Raw genomic sequence first — 19,455 nt, 5'->3', positions numbered from 1 at the left:
GTGCGACAAGCAAATTAACTCTAGAAAGTTTGGATAAAAATTCTGTTATCAACTCTTTTGCTAAAACGGAGTGCTTGGCAGGGGAGAACAATCTTCTGTGTAGTGTATTGCGAGCATCTATTTTAGCAGTTATGCACTATAGTATAAAAAAATTAATGTACATTTTAAGGAAGTAAAAATGAATGTCTTCAAAAACTGCAAAAGCATTTGAAGCAGTTACATTTGTGCTAAAAAAATGGGAAAGTCTGCACAAAAGCATACTTTGTTTTTTAGAGTACTTGGTCCCTATTACAATGTAAACAAACTAAGTTAATGTGTGTATCAAATTTGGGCTATTGAAAACAAGAGAAATGTAAAACAAACAAGCAAAAACCTTATCGTGTTAACCAACTCAAGTTGTTAAGAGTGGATCCCAAAGACACCAGAAGATATCAGCGTACAGTGAAGAAGCCCCTGGGTATCAGGAAAAGAAAAACAAAGTGCTTTGTATATAACATACTGGTCAACTAATTTCAGTCTACTATATATGGACAATTAAGTACGCAATTGTCTACAGAGACATTATAGAAACCACAAGCTGGGCCAGGTCTAATTGTTGTTTAGAAATGGATATTATTAAGCAAAGTAAGTTCATTTTATTCGCCTGTGGTTTTAAATTTTAATCACTGAAATATGGATGAATTTGGTTACTCTGTAAAAGCAGCTGTATCATTGGTGCATACGTCTCTTTTAATTGATATACTAGCATCTTATCAGGAATGTGCATGAGAATCGGGCTGGGCAAAAGACTAATCCTCAGTCTGGTATCTTTCAAATAGCAGACTCCAAAATCTAGATACAATGACTGAGTATATTTCAAGATTATTTGAATGTGGGGACCTATTTAAAATAAGGGTAATATGAAAAATATGTTTGTATATGAGTGCATATATATAAAACAAAACATTAATTATTTTGACCACCAGGCAGTGGAAACTGTTTTTGAACCTGTAATTCATGGATAAGGGCCTGGCTACTAACAAAACAGTACCTCATTTATAATGTGTATAATATTGCTAAACTGTAACAAACTAATTGCCGCAAACAATATAAAGGCAAGGAAAAAACAAATTGGTAAAGAAATTATTTGTACAGCTTATGAAAGTTACATAGTAACTACCATAACCAACTCATTAGGGCAAGTTTAAAAAGGAAAATAGAGCAATTGGTGCCCATTGCCCAACTAATTGCTGAGTAACAAGCAATTGGGGATGATATTGCTTGCACCCCTGCTTCGTACTTTAAGCCTAATATTAATGGTGGTTCAAATGATTACCACCACTGTGGTCTTGGAAATGTGCAGCTGGGTAATAAACTTGAAAAAGAAAGCACAGAAAGACAGGAATATAACGCAAATGAAACAAATGCTGATATAAAAAGAATGACAGAAGCAGAGGAATGTAGCTAATGCCTGGCCCAAAATGAGTAATTAACACCTGGAGGGAGACCTAATTTTTTGGAAGCTAGGGTCAGGGAAGAAAATAAAGTAATAGGTTGAAAACAGAATGTGCTAAATTAAGATAAGTAAATAGGTCAGTAGGCCAAGAAGACAGAATGTCAAGGCCAACTAAGATAAGAGGGAAAACAGAGAACTATTTACTATGAAATAGATAATAAGGGACAAAGAATGTAGAGATGAGGTAAAGAGCGAGCAGAATCAGTCAGTGGATGTATAGTAAAGGCAATGAGATGTGTAATGTACATAAAGGGAGAAGGTTTCTGTTTAGTTTTGGCGCTGTAATCTACCCTGCATCCACCCCCACTGCATTTGACTTTGACCAACTCAGTGTAGCACTGCAGTATGTAACTTGCCACTTGTATAAATAAACTCCTGCGCCCTATCCAACGCCCCCATTCCCCGTCCCCTGACTGCCCCCGAGACCCTCTGGCCCGTATCCAACCCCCCGAGTCTGGCCTGGGCCCCTTACCACACCGCCGCTCAGAACAGAGTGCTCACCAAATCCCACCCTGTCAGGGTTCCCTCCCCACTCTGAACTCTAGGGTACAGACGTGGGGACCCGCATGAAAGACCCCTAAGCTTATTCTACCAGCTTAGGTTAAAAACTCCCCAGGCACAAATTCTCCCTTGTACCTTGGGCTTAAGTAACGCTGCCACCACAAACTGATTTTAACAAAGAACCAGGAAAAAGGACCACTTGGAGTTCCTCTTCCTCTAGCAATCACCCCAAGCCCTTACACCCCCTTTCCTGGGGAGGCTTGAGAATAATATCCTAACCAATTGGTTACAAAATGATCAAAGACCCAAACCTCTGGGTCTTGGAACAATGGAAAAATCAGTCAGGTTCTTAAAAGAAGGATTTTATTTAAAGAAAGGGTAAAATAATCACCTCTGTAAAATCAGGGTGGTAAATACTTTACAGGGTACTCATATTCAAAACACAGAGGATTCCCCTCTAGGCAAAACTTTAAAGTTACAAAAAACCGGGATAAACCTCCTTCTAGCAAAGGGAAAATTCACAAGTTGAAAACAAAAGGTAATCTATCGCGCCTTGCCTTATTTACTTACTCTTTTTGTAATATCAGAGACTTGTACAGGATGGTTTATAAGAGAAGGAGTTTTTTTGTCCTGATGCTTCTCTGCTTTCCCCAGAGAATACACTACACAGCCTCCCCCTCCCCCCAAGATTTGAAAGTATCTCCTTTCCCCATTAGTCCCTTTGGTCAGGTGCCAACCAGGTTATTTGAGCTTCTTAACCCCTTGCCGGTAAGGAGGAATTCTAGGCTACCCTTAGCTGTATGGTTATGACACACCCCCTGGACATCCCCTTGACCAATGACACAATGGCACTTACGGGGCGGGCGCAAAGAGCGCCAAACAAGCTGGAGCCCAGCGGTGGAAGTGTGCTATGACGGACGTAAGTCAACAAAGGTCACGTGTAGTGCTGGGGAGGCGGCGATTGGCTGTGCAGGCTCGGGTGGGAGGGCGGCCATGGGAGGTCACGGTAGCAGCGTGGGGTTCGCTGTGTGACGCAATTACAACTTTGTGCAGCTGCTGGGGAAGTTTGTACAGGCAACAAATACACCCCGCGAGGGTGGGCAGGGAGGACCCCGTCACCAGGGGTGGCAGGTTTGTAGAAATTTTGGTGGTGCCCAGAACCTGCCCCTACCCAAACTCCACCCCAACAAACTCCGCCCCCCCACCTGCCCAAGGCTCTGGGAGGGAGTTTGGGTGGGGGAGGTCTGGAGTGCAGGCCCTAGGCTGGGGCAGGGGATTGGGGTGCAGGCTCTGGGAGGGAGTTTGGGGATGGGAGGGGGTGCAGAGGTGAGGGGTGAGGGCTGTGGGGTGTGGCTGCAGATGAGGGGTTTGGGAGGGGCTCAGGGCGAGAGTAGGGGTGTAGGGGGTGAGGGCTCGGTCTGGGGATGGTGGGGTGGGGTGTTAGAGAGGCTCAGGGCTGGGGCAGAGGGTCAGGGTGCGGGGGATGAGGTCTCTGGCTGGGGCTGGAGATGAGGGGTTTGGGTGTTGGAGGGGCTCAGGGCTAGGGTAGAGGGTTGAGGGTGTGGGGGGTGAAAGCTGTGGCTGGGGGTGTGGGCTCTGGGGTGGGGCAGGGCTGGGGATGAGTTTGGGGTGCAGGCAGGCTGCTCCAGGACAGGGGCCAGAGAGGAGGACTCCCCCCAGCCCTTTCCCTGCCGGCAGCAGCAAGCTCTGGGGGAGGAGCCCCCCTTTCTTGCCCCCCCCCAGCAGCACACTCACCCCCACCACTGTCACTGCATGTGCTCCTAGGGCCCCTCTCAGGTCCAGGAATCTCCCTCGCCTCCCCCGTGGTGGGTGCCGGTGGGTGCTGCATGCGCCTCCTCCCCTGCTGTTGCCCCCGACTGTAGCCTCACTGGGGGTGAGGAATGGGGCTGCCTCCTTGTCCTGCATGGGGCAGGAGCGGTGACTGCGGGTGGGGGGTGGAGTTGGAGGGTCCCGCCAGAAAAGGGAAGGGTCTGAGGTGGAAGGGCAGGCTCAGTCAGTGCCCTGGCAGTGGAAACGGGGGGCACTAGGACCCTGCGGCAGATGCAGGGACACTGTGCTCTAGAGGTGTGTGGGGGCAGCAACAGGGGGCTGGGGGGGCAGGTGGGGCCAGGGAAGGACACCTGGCCCCAAATATTGGGGGGGCTGGGCCCCTGGGCCGATTCCACTCACCGTGCGCCGCTGGGGCCAGCAGCGCAGCAGCGATGTAACTGCCTGCAACTGCTGCAGCCTCCTCCTCTTCCTCCTCCCCCACCGCGAGCCTCCAGCAGGGGAGGAGCAGCCTTCCCAGCCGGAGCTCAGGGCATTAGGATGTGCCTGGGCACACCCCGTGCGCACGCCTATGGACATGAATGTATGGATGGGTAAAGCAAAAGGACCAAGAAACCGTGTGTAGCCCACTGGGTCATTTTCAGTCCATGCATTGTGCTTTTCTGTGATGATGGGTAAACATCCTCCCCATAAAAAGACAAAAAGCAGGGGAATGTAGTAGATAGAGTCTGAAGCACTACGCCTGGTGCACGATTTGAAGCCTGAACCAGAGGCTATGAACCAAAGTCAGGCCATGTAGCAAAGTAGATGCTTACAAGTTCATTGTCCAGTACATGAACTTGGCACAGTTGTTGCTAGTTTATTAGATATTTAAATAAATATATTTTAGCTAGTACAGATACATTCCAATCTAATACAAGATAAGATGGTTTGACAAAATAATGAATAGGGATGTTTTGTCCAAGATATCAGGAACAAGGGGAGGTAACATGTCATGAAATATGTAAGAGGGTGTTTAAATTGTGTTTTCCTGTTGTTTGCTTCAGCCTATAAGTGTCAGGGTACTTCGCCTTAACCCTTTCGTCCAGCTGAGGGGGGCTAAGGAAAGTCCCGCTGCTGACTGAGCTAAGTCCATTGTAATGAGCAGACATAGGTTAGTGTAACTGTAGACATTGATCCAGGGAGGTAGGCCCATGCTTCATTGACAATAAATCTGGCCAAGTGCCTTCACCACTGAACCCTGTTTGTGGTCTTCCTTTATTAGTAAACTCCAGGTCTGCTGAACTACCATGCTGCATTGTTTACTAAGAATATTGAAGCTTCAAGGACAGAAGCAATGAGCAGCCACCTTAACTGTGTGTTATTGCAGTTTGGGTGCTCTTTAGCTTGTTATTAAGGATTTGTGTTTTATAACATCAGTAAGGGAATTCTTAGCTTGTTATTGTATTAGGAATTTGTGTTTGCACCAAGAAAGGGTGCTTTGTTTTTGAAAAGATACTTGTGTCAATCATTCATCAGAGGCCTGTATCCTCTAGTATTTTCTTGGGCACGCTGAAGACCCATACCTGATGAGAACAGATTGGGTTTGAGGGAGCCTTTGGTAAACCTGGGAGAGGACACTAGGTAGCTACTCAGGGGCTGGGGAGTACCTACATTCTGTTTTCTGGGGTAACCGTGGGGGGCAGTTGATCTCACTTAGATGTTTGGCTGATCATGCCTACTTGGAGTGGAAAGATGCTGCAAAGCTCCCTGGACTAAATATGGAATACTGGATTTTTTTTCAGGAGCACAGAGTAGAGCGTGTCATTAACATAGAAATTGGGATTAATTCTCAATTTGAATTCAGGGTTGAAACCTGGTGTTAAAAGGTTCAACCCTAAATCAACCAATGCAATGGATATTACCCATTTTCATAGATTCCAAGGCCAGAAGAAATTATTGTGATCCTCTGGACTAAATTCCTGTATAAGACAGGCCATAGAAATCCCCAAAATAATTCCTCTTTGAACTAGTGTAATTTTTATTTATTTTTGGTAATTTAAACATCCAATCTTGATTTATAAATTGCCAGTGATGGAGAATCTACCACAAAAAAATGTACATGGGTAAATTTTCCGAACGGTTAATTACCCTCACTGTGAAAAATGTACACCACCTTTCCAGCGTGAATCTGTCTAGCTTCGGCTTCCACCCACGGGATCTTGTTATACCTTTAGCTGCTACATTGGCCAGCCCATTATCAAATATTTGTTTCCATGTAGTAAGTGCTTAATACTTCTGCCATTTCTGCATTATTATTGACATTATGTTTGAACATGATGATAATATGGCTCAAGAGAAAGGCCAAGAGGGGGTTGTGCACAGATTGGAATAGAGAGACTGACCTCTTAGCAGAGCAGAGTGAGTGGGGTGGATCAGGTAGGGACTTGGAAGGGCCAGCAAGACACTCATGTGGTTTGGTGAGGAGTTTGGTAACAAAGAGTTTTCTGGAAGGAGACCAGGGAGCAGAACAAAGAAATTCTGTGTGCATTAGACAGTAGGAGAGAGATTGGCCATCAGGGCCCATACATACATACATGTCAGGCATGGTCTTTTTTATGGTATTGCTTCTGGAATGGGCCTCACAGCCTCTTGTCACGTATCTGATGGTTCTCATGGAGCTGAAGGAATTTAGCAGCAACACAACCCTACAAGGGAAATAATTTATAGAAATCAGTCAGTTAAAATGGTATGAACTGAAATAGGGTATATGCAGTGAAAATCCTGGCCAGGTACAACAAAGGGAGTTATTGCCTTCAGTATGGCCACCCTTTCCCATTTGGATTATTAGAAAAATAACAACCTCTTCCGTAGAGAGACTTCCTTTTCTTTTTTTGAATGAATTTAGCTTAATCTAAATAAATTGTCCCTGGAAACTGGACGAGACAGCTAGTTCTAGTGCTGTCTGGTGCTGGAGAAACTCCACTCCACAAAGTTCTCCAGCATTGTATCGCACAATAAACATTACAATATTGAAATAAACTTTACTGGTGAAACATGCCTTGAGAGTGGGACACTGATGCCTCGCAATTACTGGTTTTATAAAAATCCTTTCATTGGTATTTCATATGCTGCGGACATATTATCTAGTAAGGTCCCTAGCAGACTTAATTTATACACCACCATGATATGAGGCTGTCAACATGATTTATCCCCCTCACTAGATGGGTCATAGCTGCTGCTTATAGAATCAGAGACGTTAGAGATGGAAAAGTCCTACAAGAGTTCATCTACTCCATCCCTAGAGTGCTCCACTTATTCCGTGGCTGAGAAGTTGGCTGCAAAATGCATCCATCATTATGGAACTGCACAGAAGAATATTAGTTTAAAAGGTAAATCGCTAGCCCCTATAAGTGTGAAAAAAATCACCCCCATGTGATCCAAGTGTAAATGCAGTACAGTCTGCCTGAGTCTGCAGTCAGCCTGAAAGAATAGCTCTGAACGGTGTGAGTGGCTCTTTTCATCTCAATAAATTGTTAACTCTGGATCCTGCTGGTTCCTGCTGATCACTTTAGCAGAGACAATCCAGCTGACGATATGTTTATTGTACACTCCCATACAACTGGATGCTGTGAAGCACAACAATACCCTAGCCAGACTTCAAACCTCTGGCTCTGTAGAAGGAGTTTAGAGAATGAAGACAAATTATTGGAGGCATATAGAGACTTCTATATGAAGAAAGACTGAAGAGACTGGGATTATTTACTTTGGAGAGGAGTGTGATATTAAAAAACACCTAAGTGGATTACGTACCCCATTGACTTCTGTTGAATTTCAATGGGAATTAGGTGCCTAATTCACTTATGCGCTGTTGGAAGTCCCACCTGAGATGACATGACAAAGGTATGCAAAATATGAACAGTGGGGGGATTTAAACTCGGCATTCCTATTTACTCTAATGCAGGGATTCTCAAACTGGGGGCTGGGACCCCTCAGGGGGTCACGAGGTTATTACATGGGGGGTCATGAGCTGTCACCCCAAACCCCGCTTTGCCTCCAGCATTAATGATGGTATTAAATACATTTAAAAGTGTTTTTAATTTATAAGGGGGGTGGGGAGATTGCATTCAGAGGCTTGCTATATTCAAGGGGTCACCAGTACAAAAGCTGAGAAACACTGCTCTAATGGGATATTCAGTGACACTTACAGGTGTGCTCGCACACGAGGGCTCCCAGGAAAAGAGGCATTTCCAAAATATGCTGGGGATTTTAAAGAGGGGGAGGGGTGGGCTTCTGGTCACAGAGCCCCCTGGGCAGTGGTGTTCAAAACAGTGACTAGAGTGGTCACTGTTGAGGGAAGTAGGGCATAGTGAGACTATTGCTGATGGACTGTTTTTTACCAAAATAGGTAACATTGTCCATGGTGATATTTTGCAAGCAGAAGTATGTTGGTTATGGACTTGTGTAATTCGGGGTTTCACCAACTGAACCAATTTTGGGTGAGGATGTATGCAAACCTGCAGTGACAAAATGCAACTTCAGCCAACAAAACTTTGTAGTGCAGACCAGGCATAAGAGATCAAGTGGATGGAGAATATATTTCTGTTTTGCTGAATGCATAGAAGTGTCCTTATCACTGTATTTCATCCATGTGCTTTAGTTCAGCTAGGCTCATTTATCTGTAATTTTTATCTTGAGCGCAATTTTGTACATAGTAATAGAATACTTCCAAGTGTCTGTGGTCTAGTGAGTCATGCCTGGAGTTAGAGACCAGGAAGTCCTGAATTCTAATCACAGCTCTGATGCTAGCATATCAGTTCACCTCTCCCTGTTTTGGTTTCTTTTCCCATTTTAAAAATGGGTGAAGTTTAAATATATTGTAGAATAAGAGGAACCCGTATGGCCTCCAAAACCTTCTTCCTCAAGTTTGAATGAGAGAAAATGGTGGAAACGGGATGATTCTTGACACCTTACAGTTATTCATGTTAATTGCATTTTGATCACTAGTTAACAGTTTGATATCCTCAAATACCATTTCTCTCTCATTGTGGAAACCATGCCCGTTTCATCTTGTCTTGCAGACAGCAGTGGAAATTCACCCTCTTCCAGAGCATCAACTTTCTACAGTGAATTCAGCGGAGACAAATGCTCCACAGCATCATCTGGGACTATGATTTGCAGTGTATCTGGAAGTGCCTTGTAAGTGATTCTTGTCATCTTAGTATTGAACAGTGATTTGAGGGTTGGTAGCATGAAGTGTACTATAGCTCAAACTCACTTTCAGGCTTTAGGGTGTAGATAATATAGCGTAATCCCCTTTCTCCTTCATAGGACCTTTCTAATTCCATATACCAAGAACCATAGGGATTGCTCCATTTGGTCTTATCAAGAACACACACAACCTAAGAATTGGGCTGGCTAAGCTTCTAGCTGGACTATTATGAGGCAGTATGGAGTGCACAATGTATTCAAAAGAGGAAACAGCTTTACTGTTGCCATCTTTCAGTTACTTTTCAAGTAATCTTAATACCTTTGAAGATCGGTTTGTTTGCTAGTGCTTGGCAGATGATATATGCACTATGCATGTGTAACAGGATGGTCTGCCCCTTTAAGGGCCTAGGGCCACCAGCCAGCCCCATTTGAGTGTCAGACCCAGGTAGGAAGGGGTCCAGTGATCCCTATAAAGGGCTGAGAGAGTTCAACTGGAGGGAGATGGGTTTCTGCAGTAGGTTCCGAAGCAGGAACTGGACGAGAAGGGTATGTTCTTCTTTCAGCCCTGAGGAGGAAAGAATGGTGTTTTGCTTATATTTTATGTTTCAAGACTAAAACTGCCCTGAGGGAAGATCCTGAAAGAGATCTAGGCATAGGGCTGAGTTTTTCCTGTGCCTACAGTGTCCCTACGACTTATATTCAGGAGGGATAAATCCCCATATTCAGGAGAGAGGATGTGGCTTGAGCTCTGACTCTGGAATGTGTGCCCCACAAAGGGTGTCACTTCTGGAAATGAAGACTTCAGTTGTTGTGTGTTCTGCAGATGGTTCATATCCTAACACCAGTAAACCTAGTCCTGCCTGTTGTCCTAACAATTACATCACTCTCTGGCAGCAATGATTGAGGCCATCTCTCTCTCTTTCTTCTCCTCACTACAAAGCAGAGTTAGGTCACCATGTTCTAAAGCACTTAGGATTTCTCATCTGTTTCTCTTTTATTCTTTTAAGTGAATTAAGCTCTGGTGAAAAGTGCTAGTTTGAAAGCCCCAGAGACTCCAGTCTGCCTCTTTATCCTTAGAAGAGGAACAGTATAAGCATCAGTTGTGCAAGCTCCCTCTAGCAATGTGCCTCTTCCTTGGTGAGGAGGGACTGCTTCTAGGGGTGAGTAGGGAGTTCAGTCTCTGGCTGTTTTGCTCCTTACCTTCTCTACTGAGAACAAGGAAATCAGTTATTGCCAGTTGTGATTGTTATTTCTATGATGCAGACACCTGTTGCTTAGGAACTGGATGGATATGTCTGACCCCTAACTCATTTCAAACAGGCAAATGACTTTCAGGGGCACATTCTTTCCTGTGCTGAAGGCTGGAGGAGGTGTCAGGGGCCAGTGATGGCTCTCTCAAACAGTCCTGGTGTACATTAGAGCAGCCTAAGAGGGATGTTCTAATTTAGGCCAGCAGGTTATGGAACATCAACAGTGGCCAGATTGGTAGAAGAGAATATGTCCCTCAGTTGCTACTGACTTGAGATGGAGTTGAACCGGTGAACTGCTTTGTATCCCCAGTGGCTATGTTTCCTGTCAGCCTTTCAGGACCCCAGCATATCTTATACTTGTTTAGTATTCTTAGGCACCATTTGTATTTAATAAATTGCTAATCATCTCCACCAGCAACTCATAAATCATCTTTCTTTCAAGAACCTTTTTGGGAGTTTATTCTATCTTTTTCAGATGATAAATTACTTTGGACCAGTTTCTTTTCCCCGTTTATACCAGTGTAAATGCAGAGTAACTCCAGTAAGTAAATTAAGCCACACCAGATTTAGACTGGTGTGACTGAGAGCATAGTTTGGTCTTTCCTATATATCTCAGTATGAGCAGATGGGAAAAACATCCTAAAAGGTTTGTTATACACAAAAGCTGTTTTTATTAAATCAGAGAGAAAATACAGAGAAATGCTATAAAGAATCTGGTATTGGAAAACAGGAAACAATAGCTCAGATGTTGTTAGCAGCTGGATCTAGTCACTTTCACTATCTTCATTTCATCTACTAGTGGATCTGAATCTGTTTTGTTATAATATGGTCTTTGAAAACACAGCAAAGTTTATTACAGTAATAACTTTCCCAAATCTGCCAGGCCCTGGGCCTGAATAAATCGAGGTCAAAATGAAACAAGAGATTCATTACCCAAAGAAAAGTGAAATGCGGGAAGAGATTTGAAGGTCACTGCCAAGCTCCTGCAGTGCTTCATGCAGGGAAAGTAAATTCTCGGAAAATACCAGACAAACAGAAAACTTGGAAAAGGGCCCTGTTCTCTGGAACTGGATTTGGACTTTCCATCTGTGTTTAACCATGATCGGAAAACACAGGCTCTTGTTGTATTGCTATCAAAGGGCCTTATTCAGAGCCCAGTAACAGCTTGTATCATTTTGTTTCCTATTATTTCAATGGCTTTTCGCATCTGGAACATACCTCTAGGCTTCAGTAACAAACGTTTTGAGTGCAAACGTTTTAATGTGCTCATGTGAAAGTGTACTGTAGGAGGTGCTGTAACGCCTGTGGACTTAATTTCTTCCATCCACTATGAAACTAAGTGGGACCTTAGAATAGATGGGAAAATTGAGCAGCTAACACCAGACCATAACACCGTGAAGGAACTGGAGAAAGACCTGAGGCCTGGAGAGCAGCTAACACCCATATTTATACAAGAGCCAGGGAAAGAACTAGGTATCTACAGGGTTTCCATGTTGCAAAAGGCACTAGAGTCACAGTAGGTGAACACTTGAGTGGGCACAGGTTGGTGATAGACACTCAAAAGGGATTAATCAAGACTGAGTCAAACTTGATGTCTGTGATGAAGTGATTGTGACGGGGACAGGAGTGAAGCAGCATCTATGATTCACTTGGGGCCACTCATCCCCCTCCTCTCCCCCGGCATCTGGAGCAGAGGGAAACGTATTCACACAACGGCCCTGACCATTGTGTCTGGCCGAGCTTCGCTCACTGCATGAGTGTGAGGGGGTGGACAAAGGTGACTTAGTGCTTCCATGATCCTGAGGCCAAGAGCCAGGCCTGCCGACGGGGGGAAGGGGAGGAAAGGGGGCAATTGTCCAGGGGCCTGGGAGATGTAAAAGAGCCCGGGGCACTGGCCACCACCACTGCTGCAGTAGCAGCGGCAGCAGCCAGGAGCCCCAGGCCCTTTTAAATCGCCCGGACAGGCCACAGGGCTCTTAGGCGCACACGGGGTGGTACCGGCGGCGACAAAGACAGCCAGGCAGGCATATGGAAGCCCTGGACATCCTGGAAGAGCACCCAGTGACTGTTCTGCCCTGGGGCCCGGAATTGCCAAGAGCTTTAAGTTAAAACAACAACTAGCAGAAAGGGGCCATTCTGGCAGCCAGGGAACAGCAACACTTTGCCATACCCCCTTCCACCAGCTACGTCCCTGTGCTGAACGCTTAGAAGCACGTAGCATGGGGCTGTCTGTGATGGCTGTGCGCCACCCTGGGAATCCTCAGCTGCCTGGCTAGTGCAGCTGTACAGCCTTTTTAGCTGCAGGAGTGGTGCATATCGGGGGACCAAAACTGGCCCAATTAATCAGCATGGAAAGTCCAAGTACAAATACCTCTTTTCAGAAAGAAGTGAGAGGGATTGCAGAGCCCTAGGGAGCATAACTAGGTGCAGTGGGTTAAAATGAAACAAACCAATCTTAGGTGGAATATCTGGTAGATCTTTCTCTGATGAGGTCTGAATCTGCCTCTGTGCTTGTGTAATTTAAAACTAGACTGGAGCCTTAGGGTACGTCTACACTGAAATAAAACACCTGCGGCTGGCCTGTGTCAGCTGACTCGAGCTTGCGGGGCTCAGGCTGCAGGGCTATAGAATTGCAGTCTAGACATTTGGGCTCGGCTGGAGCTCATGTTCTGGGACTCCGTGAGGCAATTTTATAGCCCCACAACCTGAGACCTGTGAGCCCAAGTCAGCTGTCACAGGCCATCTCTGGGTGTTTTATTGCAGTGTAGACATACCCTCTTAGGAAATAGCCTAATGCTGGGGTGAGAAAGGTGACGTGAAAAGTCCTTTTTGTCTCTAATTCCTTTGAATAGTATTACAGGTAGTCTGACAGAGAAAATCTGGAAACGGACTTTGAGGAGTAATTAAAAGACCATCTCAAACACTCTGTCTTGAATAGTGAATTTTCTTTTAACAGTCTCAGCAGTTAGATACCTAAAATTTTCCTAATATAATCAGGGACCAAAACAAGTTAAAAATTTGCAGGTGCAAAAGTTTATTTCCTCTGCAGCTAGAAATGAATGGAAAGCACTTTACATGAAAGGAGGGTGACAGCTCTTTTTTTAATTTAACTTGAGTAAGGAACAGTCAGGAAAGCAACAAATTTTCCCTGCATTTCTGTTGCTCAACATTCTAATTTTAAATTAGGCCCAGGAAGCTTGAGCATTACATATTTTCAAAATACCACTGTTCTTTGAGGCTGTAAGAAGCACAGCGGGTGGCAGAGGGAAGAATAATGTGGCCAGGAGAACATCTGGCTTGGCAGTTGTTGACATGTTTGAGTATTATTCCTTAGAGGATGAAACGTGATTGCTGATAGGACAGACTTGGAGGGGATTGGGGGGGGTTCAACATCTTTTCTGTTCGATTGGTTGGTTTTGTTTTCTAGCATCCCTGAGCCTAAGCTTGGAGCCCAGCCACTGAACATTCTGTTTTCACTGAACTTGTCTCTTCCTAGGCTTCTTCTCCTCTCCTCTGGTCACAAAGCTACTGCAATAGCTCCAAGGTAAGGCTCTGAAATGTAGCTTTTTAGTTGATTTCTCACTTGGGATTTGTACTGTTGAGCAAGAGGCATCTAGCATCCTAAGCAGATGAATAAGAATTTAGCAAAGGCATTTAAAATCAGCTTTTTACACAGCTACTTGCTTGTAAAAGGAAAGAGAATGCTCTCGCAAAGGTCCAGTAACAGGTTTTTTGAACTCTGAGAAGGTTAGTCTAACTTGCTGTGTCACTCATATCCTCGCTGCAGTATTTGAGTTTATGTGGTGCAAGCACGAAGCAGTGTGTGTATCTATGTACTGTGTGGGCCCAATCCTGCTCCTATTGAAATCAATAGGAGTTTTGCCATTGACTTCACTGGAAGCTGGATCAGGCCCTTGGTGTGTGCGCATGTGTGTTGAGGGCAGTCACTGTGGCAGCCAAACAGCAATTAATTTATGCTTTTAGTGAACTTCTGAGCTAGCCCCAGCCTTCTCTTACCAAGCCTTCTGGTGAAAGGGCACTATATGGGGAGCCTAGTAACATACTGTGATAGTGTCCAAGCCCTTCACTTCTGGACTGTAGGTTCAAATCTTGATTACCAGTAGGTCACAAGTGGAAAGGCGCTGAGCTCCCATTCCTTGGTACCACACAAGGGAGCTGGTGCTTCTCTGCCCAAGTGCTTTCCACAAAGACAGAAGAATGTGACAATTGGACCACACCATAATATAAAGTACAGACAGGAATGAATGGGTGGGGTGCACATATGTGAGTGGGAAGGAAAGAGAGGACAGGTCTAGAACAGCTCGCAGTGATACAGGTCAGAACTGAGAGGTATATCCCAGGACTGCCATAGAAGACGGTGCAGTATGTCAGAAATGACAGAGGTATCTATGTGCATGATATCCATGGGTCCTTTCTGAAATGCCCCAGTTCTCTGTCATGGCCACAGGTTGTATGGTGCAGGAGACTGAGGTTGACTCATGAAATTTCTCTTGTAATGACATTAATACAGAACTGAGAAACAGCTTCTACACATTTGGGCTCAACATATTTTAAGCTTTGGAGAATGGAGCTGAAACTGGGTTATCAGTAACGGTACATGAATCATGCTGCTCAGTGACAGAGTCCTGGGCAACAGGGTCTGGGATTGCTATGGAGGCATCACATTCAGCCCCTGGAGAAGGGAGTGCCTCATGTTGTTCATGAGCCTCTCCAGGCTGACCCAGGCGTCGTGTTGATAGACTTCAGGAGGAAACAGCATCCTACAGCTGAGCAGATGGTTATGCCCAACATGAGTCCAGAGGGGAGGAATAAAGAGACAAAGGGGAACCTCAGAGAACATTTATCTTCCCCTCCCAGAAAACATGGTCCAGTTGACAGCCATGCAGTCATATCATCTCACTTGTGACACTCCAGATCATCAAGGTAATGTGGAGAGAGGAGAAAATCTCCCACACCCAGCAGGATAGGTGAAGTCTAAAAGATCACCTAAAGCTCTGGGATGAAGACCGTTGTCAAAAGCTCTGCTCCTCTGGAACATGGGACCTTGCCTTCTCTAACATAAATACATGCCAACATGTATATTAAAAAATAAATTATATTACATTAAAAAACCTCTACCAAAAACAAGACATGCCACAGTATATCCTTCTTCCATAGGGAGAAGATGAGAGAACAAACAACACGTGACAGACAGTCATGTTGCTTAGTGCATTATTGGAAGGCATTCAGATGAGTGATGAGCTCAGTAGAAGAGCCTATATTGAATAGAATATGTCAGTAGTGAGAGGAGTCGGACACTTTCTCTAGGAAATTCCAGTGCTCAGGGAAGTTACAAAATGAGCTTTAACAGCGTGGTGTGACTTGACATGGAAAACTGCCCTGCTTCAGATTTGCAGCCTTGAGGGTTTTGTTTTAATTTACATTCTTACCCTTTCTCCCTCTTGTAGGCTTGCTAGAGATTAACAGAAGCCAATCAGAACGTGAACTCACCACTTGACACCTGAAGGATGGATGGCTCAAAAGAGAAGATCATCCTGAATGTTGGAGGAATCAGACATGAGATGTACTGCAGCACCCTCCGGACCTTCCCAGGGACCAAGCTGTGCAGCCTCACAGAGCCCCATGCCAGCACACTATACGATTATAACCCTATCACCAAAGAATTCTTCTTTGACAGGAGTGCTCAGCTCTTTGGCTATGTGTTGAGCTATTACAGGACCAAACACCTCCATTGTCCTGCAGACACCTGCAGATCAGTCTTAGAGGAAGAGCTGGCTTTCTGGGAGATAAGTGATGTACAGCTGGCACCCTGCTGTTGGCTGAAGCTGACCAACAAAGACAGCCAGCTGGAAGAATTTAATGTTTGGGATGAGAACGAACATGCCGATGACGAGCGCCTCGTAGTCCAGGTGGAAAGAAGGGATTTCAGCTGGAGGGCCAGATGGCAGCCAAAGATCTGGTCTATCTTTGAAAAGCCCTTTTCCTCTTTAAGTGCCAAGGTAATGCTCCCAGTGTAGAACCAGATAGATTTGCCAGCATGAGCCTGAATCTGTTGGGGTTAGCTGAATTTAAACCTCAGTGGAAAAAGCTTAGGAACTTGCAGCTCTAGTGCACGGGTTCAGAGTCCTGCTTACAGATACAGTACTTGAATAATTAAATACAACATCCCAGAATAACAACTTGATTCACCAATATTTTTAGTGCACAGTTCAGCTTGCTCTGATTTGGGTAGGTGATGCTGCTATTAGTTACATAGAAGTATTTGCCTGGGTATTCCAGGGCAATTTGTGAATCCTAGAGGTTTCATGAGTTTTAGCACTAATTAAAATTCATACTAGAAATGAGCTATTTACTATGAGTTATTTTTATATTATAAAATCTTACTAATCCCACTTGGGAGCTGAAACCAGACCATGTGACTTAGGTGACCCCCTTCCCTATTCAACATGATTAATAAACAATTGAAGTGATTATTTCATAAACAACCTACTGCAATGGTGGGCAACCTGCAGCCCATCAGGGTATGCTGAATGCAGGCTGTGAGACACGTTGCTGACATTGACCGTCCGCAGGCACGGCCCCCCGCAGCTCCCAGTGGCCACAGTTTGCCATTCCTGGCCAATGGGAGATGTGGGAAGCGGCGGGAGCTGTGGGAAGCGGCGGGCCGTGCTGGCTGCCGCTTCCCACAACTCCCATTGGCCAGGAACGGTGAATCGCAGCCACTGGGAGCTGCAGGGGGCCGTGCCTGCGGACGGTCAACACCAGCAACATGTCTTGCGGCCCTCAATCAACTTACCCTGTTGGGCTGCAGGTTGCCCACCACTGATCCATAGGCTCTAAATTATGCCTCCAAAGCATTCAGCAAATATTTTTGAAAATAAGGATCAATTCATGAAAGTTCTCCAACCGGAAACAGGATAAATGTGCAATTAATATAGGGTCTGATTCTGACCTCACTCCAGTTTTACAGCTGACTCCACTGACTTCATTAAAATTACTCCTGATTTACACCAGTGTAAATCTGTTATTTGTAAAGGAGAGTTTGACCAGCTTTAGACCTACTATCTACCTGTTATTAAACAATACAAGGCATGTAATTTGGAAGCCTGTGAAGTTCGTTAAGAGTCTGTTCACTGGAGTGACTCAGATTCAAACATTCTTCTTTACCTTGGGTTCTACCAGGTCACCTGTTTTTCTAAACCTTGGAATGGAAGTTAAACCAGGTAATGGTTGAGTTAATGCTAAACACTTATGCCAGGGGGCTTAATTAACACTCAGGTGATTTCTGCTTGTTCTATCAGGGGAAAAAAGTGTCAACTCTCAGCTCATTTTATTTTCTGTAACTAAAATGCTGTTATGTCTCCCTGCTAGTGCTGTGCCATGGCTGTGGCCCTTTGCTGTGCCCCACTGCTCTTCATGCTAGGACTGCGCATTTGCTACTGTGCTGTGTACAGTTAAATAGTTATTTAGTGCATTTCATTAATTCCTCTCCTCTCCTCTCCAAATAGGCACTTGGGGCAGCAACTGCAGGTTTGGAGAAGGCAGAGGACATTTTCCAGTCTGTCTAGAACAGCTGAGTCACTTGAGCCAGCACTTTGTGCTAGGGCAGGGATCGGCAACCTTTGGCACATGGCCCATCAGGGAAATCCTGGTGGGCTGGGACGGTTTGTTTACCTGCAGCAGCCTCAGGTTCGGCCAGTCACAGCTCTCACTGGCCATGGTTTGCCGCTCCAGGCCAATGGGGGCTGCAGGAAGCAGCACAGGCTGAGGGATGTGCTGGCCCCCGCTTTCCGCAGCCCCCATTGGCCTGGGACAGCGAACCGCAGCCAGTGGGAGCCACGATCAGCTGAATCTGCGGATGCCGATTGGTTGCCGATCCCTGTGCTAGGGCAATCTCAGTGAATCTGTCCATATTGCTCCAGCTGTCAGATGTCTCCCCTTCTCTACAAGTCCAGATGCTAATAGTTCACATTATTTTCCTTGACCCAGATCCCCCTCTTGGCCTTGGACAGGTAAGAATGGAAAAGAAAAAGAAACCTTCAATATGTGAATCAATTCCTAGACAGAAATTGGGTAAAAGTTAGTCTAGGAGAAGGTAATGTTTGATGCTGAGAATCCTGGATGTGAAGTGAGGCTTTGAAGTTTTGTGATACCCTCACACTGACCTGATCCTACATTCGACTTCTCTGTCCCTCTGCAGTGTCTGGCCATTATTTCTCTGCTGTTCATCATTGGAATCGTCATCATATTCTGTGAGGAGACGAAGGCACAGTATGAGTACTTTGCTGCTAACCTTACCATTTTCGGCCGTTCCGATGTGATCCACAGCATCCATGAACCTTATTATCACCAGGCCCCTTACCTGCTCCACCTGGAGCTGTTCTGTGTCCTCTGGTTCACTTTTGAGTTTTCCATGCGATTTTTCTTCTGTCCAGACAAAAAGAAATTCCTCAGAAATCCTCTGAATGTGGCTGATTTCCTCTCCCTCTTCCCAGTTTACATTGAACTCTTCACCACCGAGCAGATTCAGAAAATGCCTAGCCTAGCACTTTGGCTGGGTTTTGTCCGCATAGTCTACCTCCTCAAACTTCTGAAGATAATCAAGCTAATAGAGACCCCTCTGATCCTGAGAGTCCTGTCCTACACGCTCAAGTCCATCATCCAAGAGATCTGCTTCCTGCTGATGATCCTGGCCTTTGAAACCCTCTTCTTTGGTTCTCTCTTTTTCTATGGCGAGTTGCTAGGTGTTCATCCTTCTTACCGGGGGGATTTGCACTTCACAGACATTATCATTTGCTTCTGGTGGGCTCTGATCACGCTAACTACTGTGGGCTATGGCGACATCATCCCTCTCACCACCTTTGGCCAGGTGATGGCAGCCTTTGCTGCAATATTTGGCATGTTAACTATTATCATTCCAATCCCCATTTTCCTGGTCAAGTTTAAAGGCTATTATGCCACTGCCATAACCAAACAGAAGCTGAAAATGAGCAAAAAGCAATAATGCCATTGACTTCAGATCATTGCTGCCTCGGGGCCCTTCAGAATTAATTCCAGTGTGGTTTGTTTCCACCACATCGTGGGAAGAACACATACTCCTATGAAAAGTCCATGCCACATTAAGTCTGCCCCCTTGCTCCTGTTGGTATATTTCAAATCAATGTCAGGTACCCAGATCTGAGTTATAGCTTTCTATTATAGTGGCTAATG

General features: G+C 45.2%; 1 protein-coding gene across 1 annotated transcript; it reads left to right on the top strand.

The window, feature by feature from the left end:
• Window positions 1-15,752: 15,752 nt before the first annotated feature.
• On the top strand, window positions 15,753-19,249 carry LOC144270014 (voltage-gated potassium channel KCNC1-like). Its single transcript, XM_077826176.1, has 2 exons — window positions 15,753-16,244; window positions 18,446-19,249. The coding sequence occupies exons 1-2, from the start codon at window positions 15,753-15,755 to the stop codon at window positions 19,247-19,249; spliced, it is 1,296 nt and encodes a 431-aa protein (XP_077682302.1).
• The last annotated feature ends 206 nt before the right edge of the window (window positions 19,250-19,455 follow it).

The sequence above is a fragment of the Eretmochelys imbricata genome, chromosome 9 (assembly GCF_965152235.1).
Source record: "Eretmochelys imbricata isolate rEreImb1 chromosome 9, rEreImb1.hap1, whole genome shotgun sequence".
NCBI classification, from domain to species: Eukaryota; Metazoa; Chordata; order Testudines; family Cheloniidae; genus Eretmochelys; species Eretmochelys imbricata.
Note: the sequence above shows the minus strand (reverse complement) of the source record. Positions and strands in the feature narration are given on the sequence as shown.

What these genes read in the sequence shown, in the direction of transcription:
- LOC144270014 (XM_077826176.1), top strand. Translation starts at nt 15,753, where the DNA reads ATGGATGGCTCAAAAGAGAAGATCATCCTGAATGTTGGAGGAATCAGA. An exon ending in TTTCCTCTTTAAGTGCCAAG is followed by an intron (nt 16,245 to 18,445) that starts GTAATGCTCCCA and finishes GTCCCTCTGCAG; the next exon opens with TGTCTGGCCATTATTTCTCT.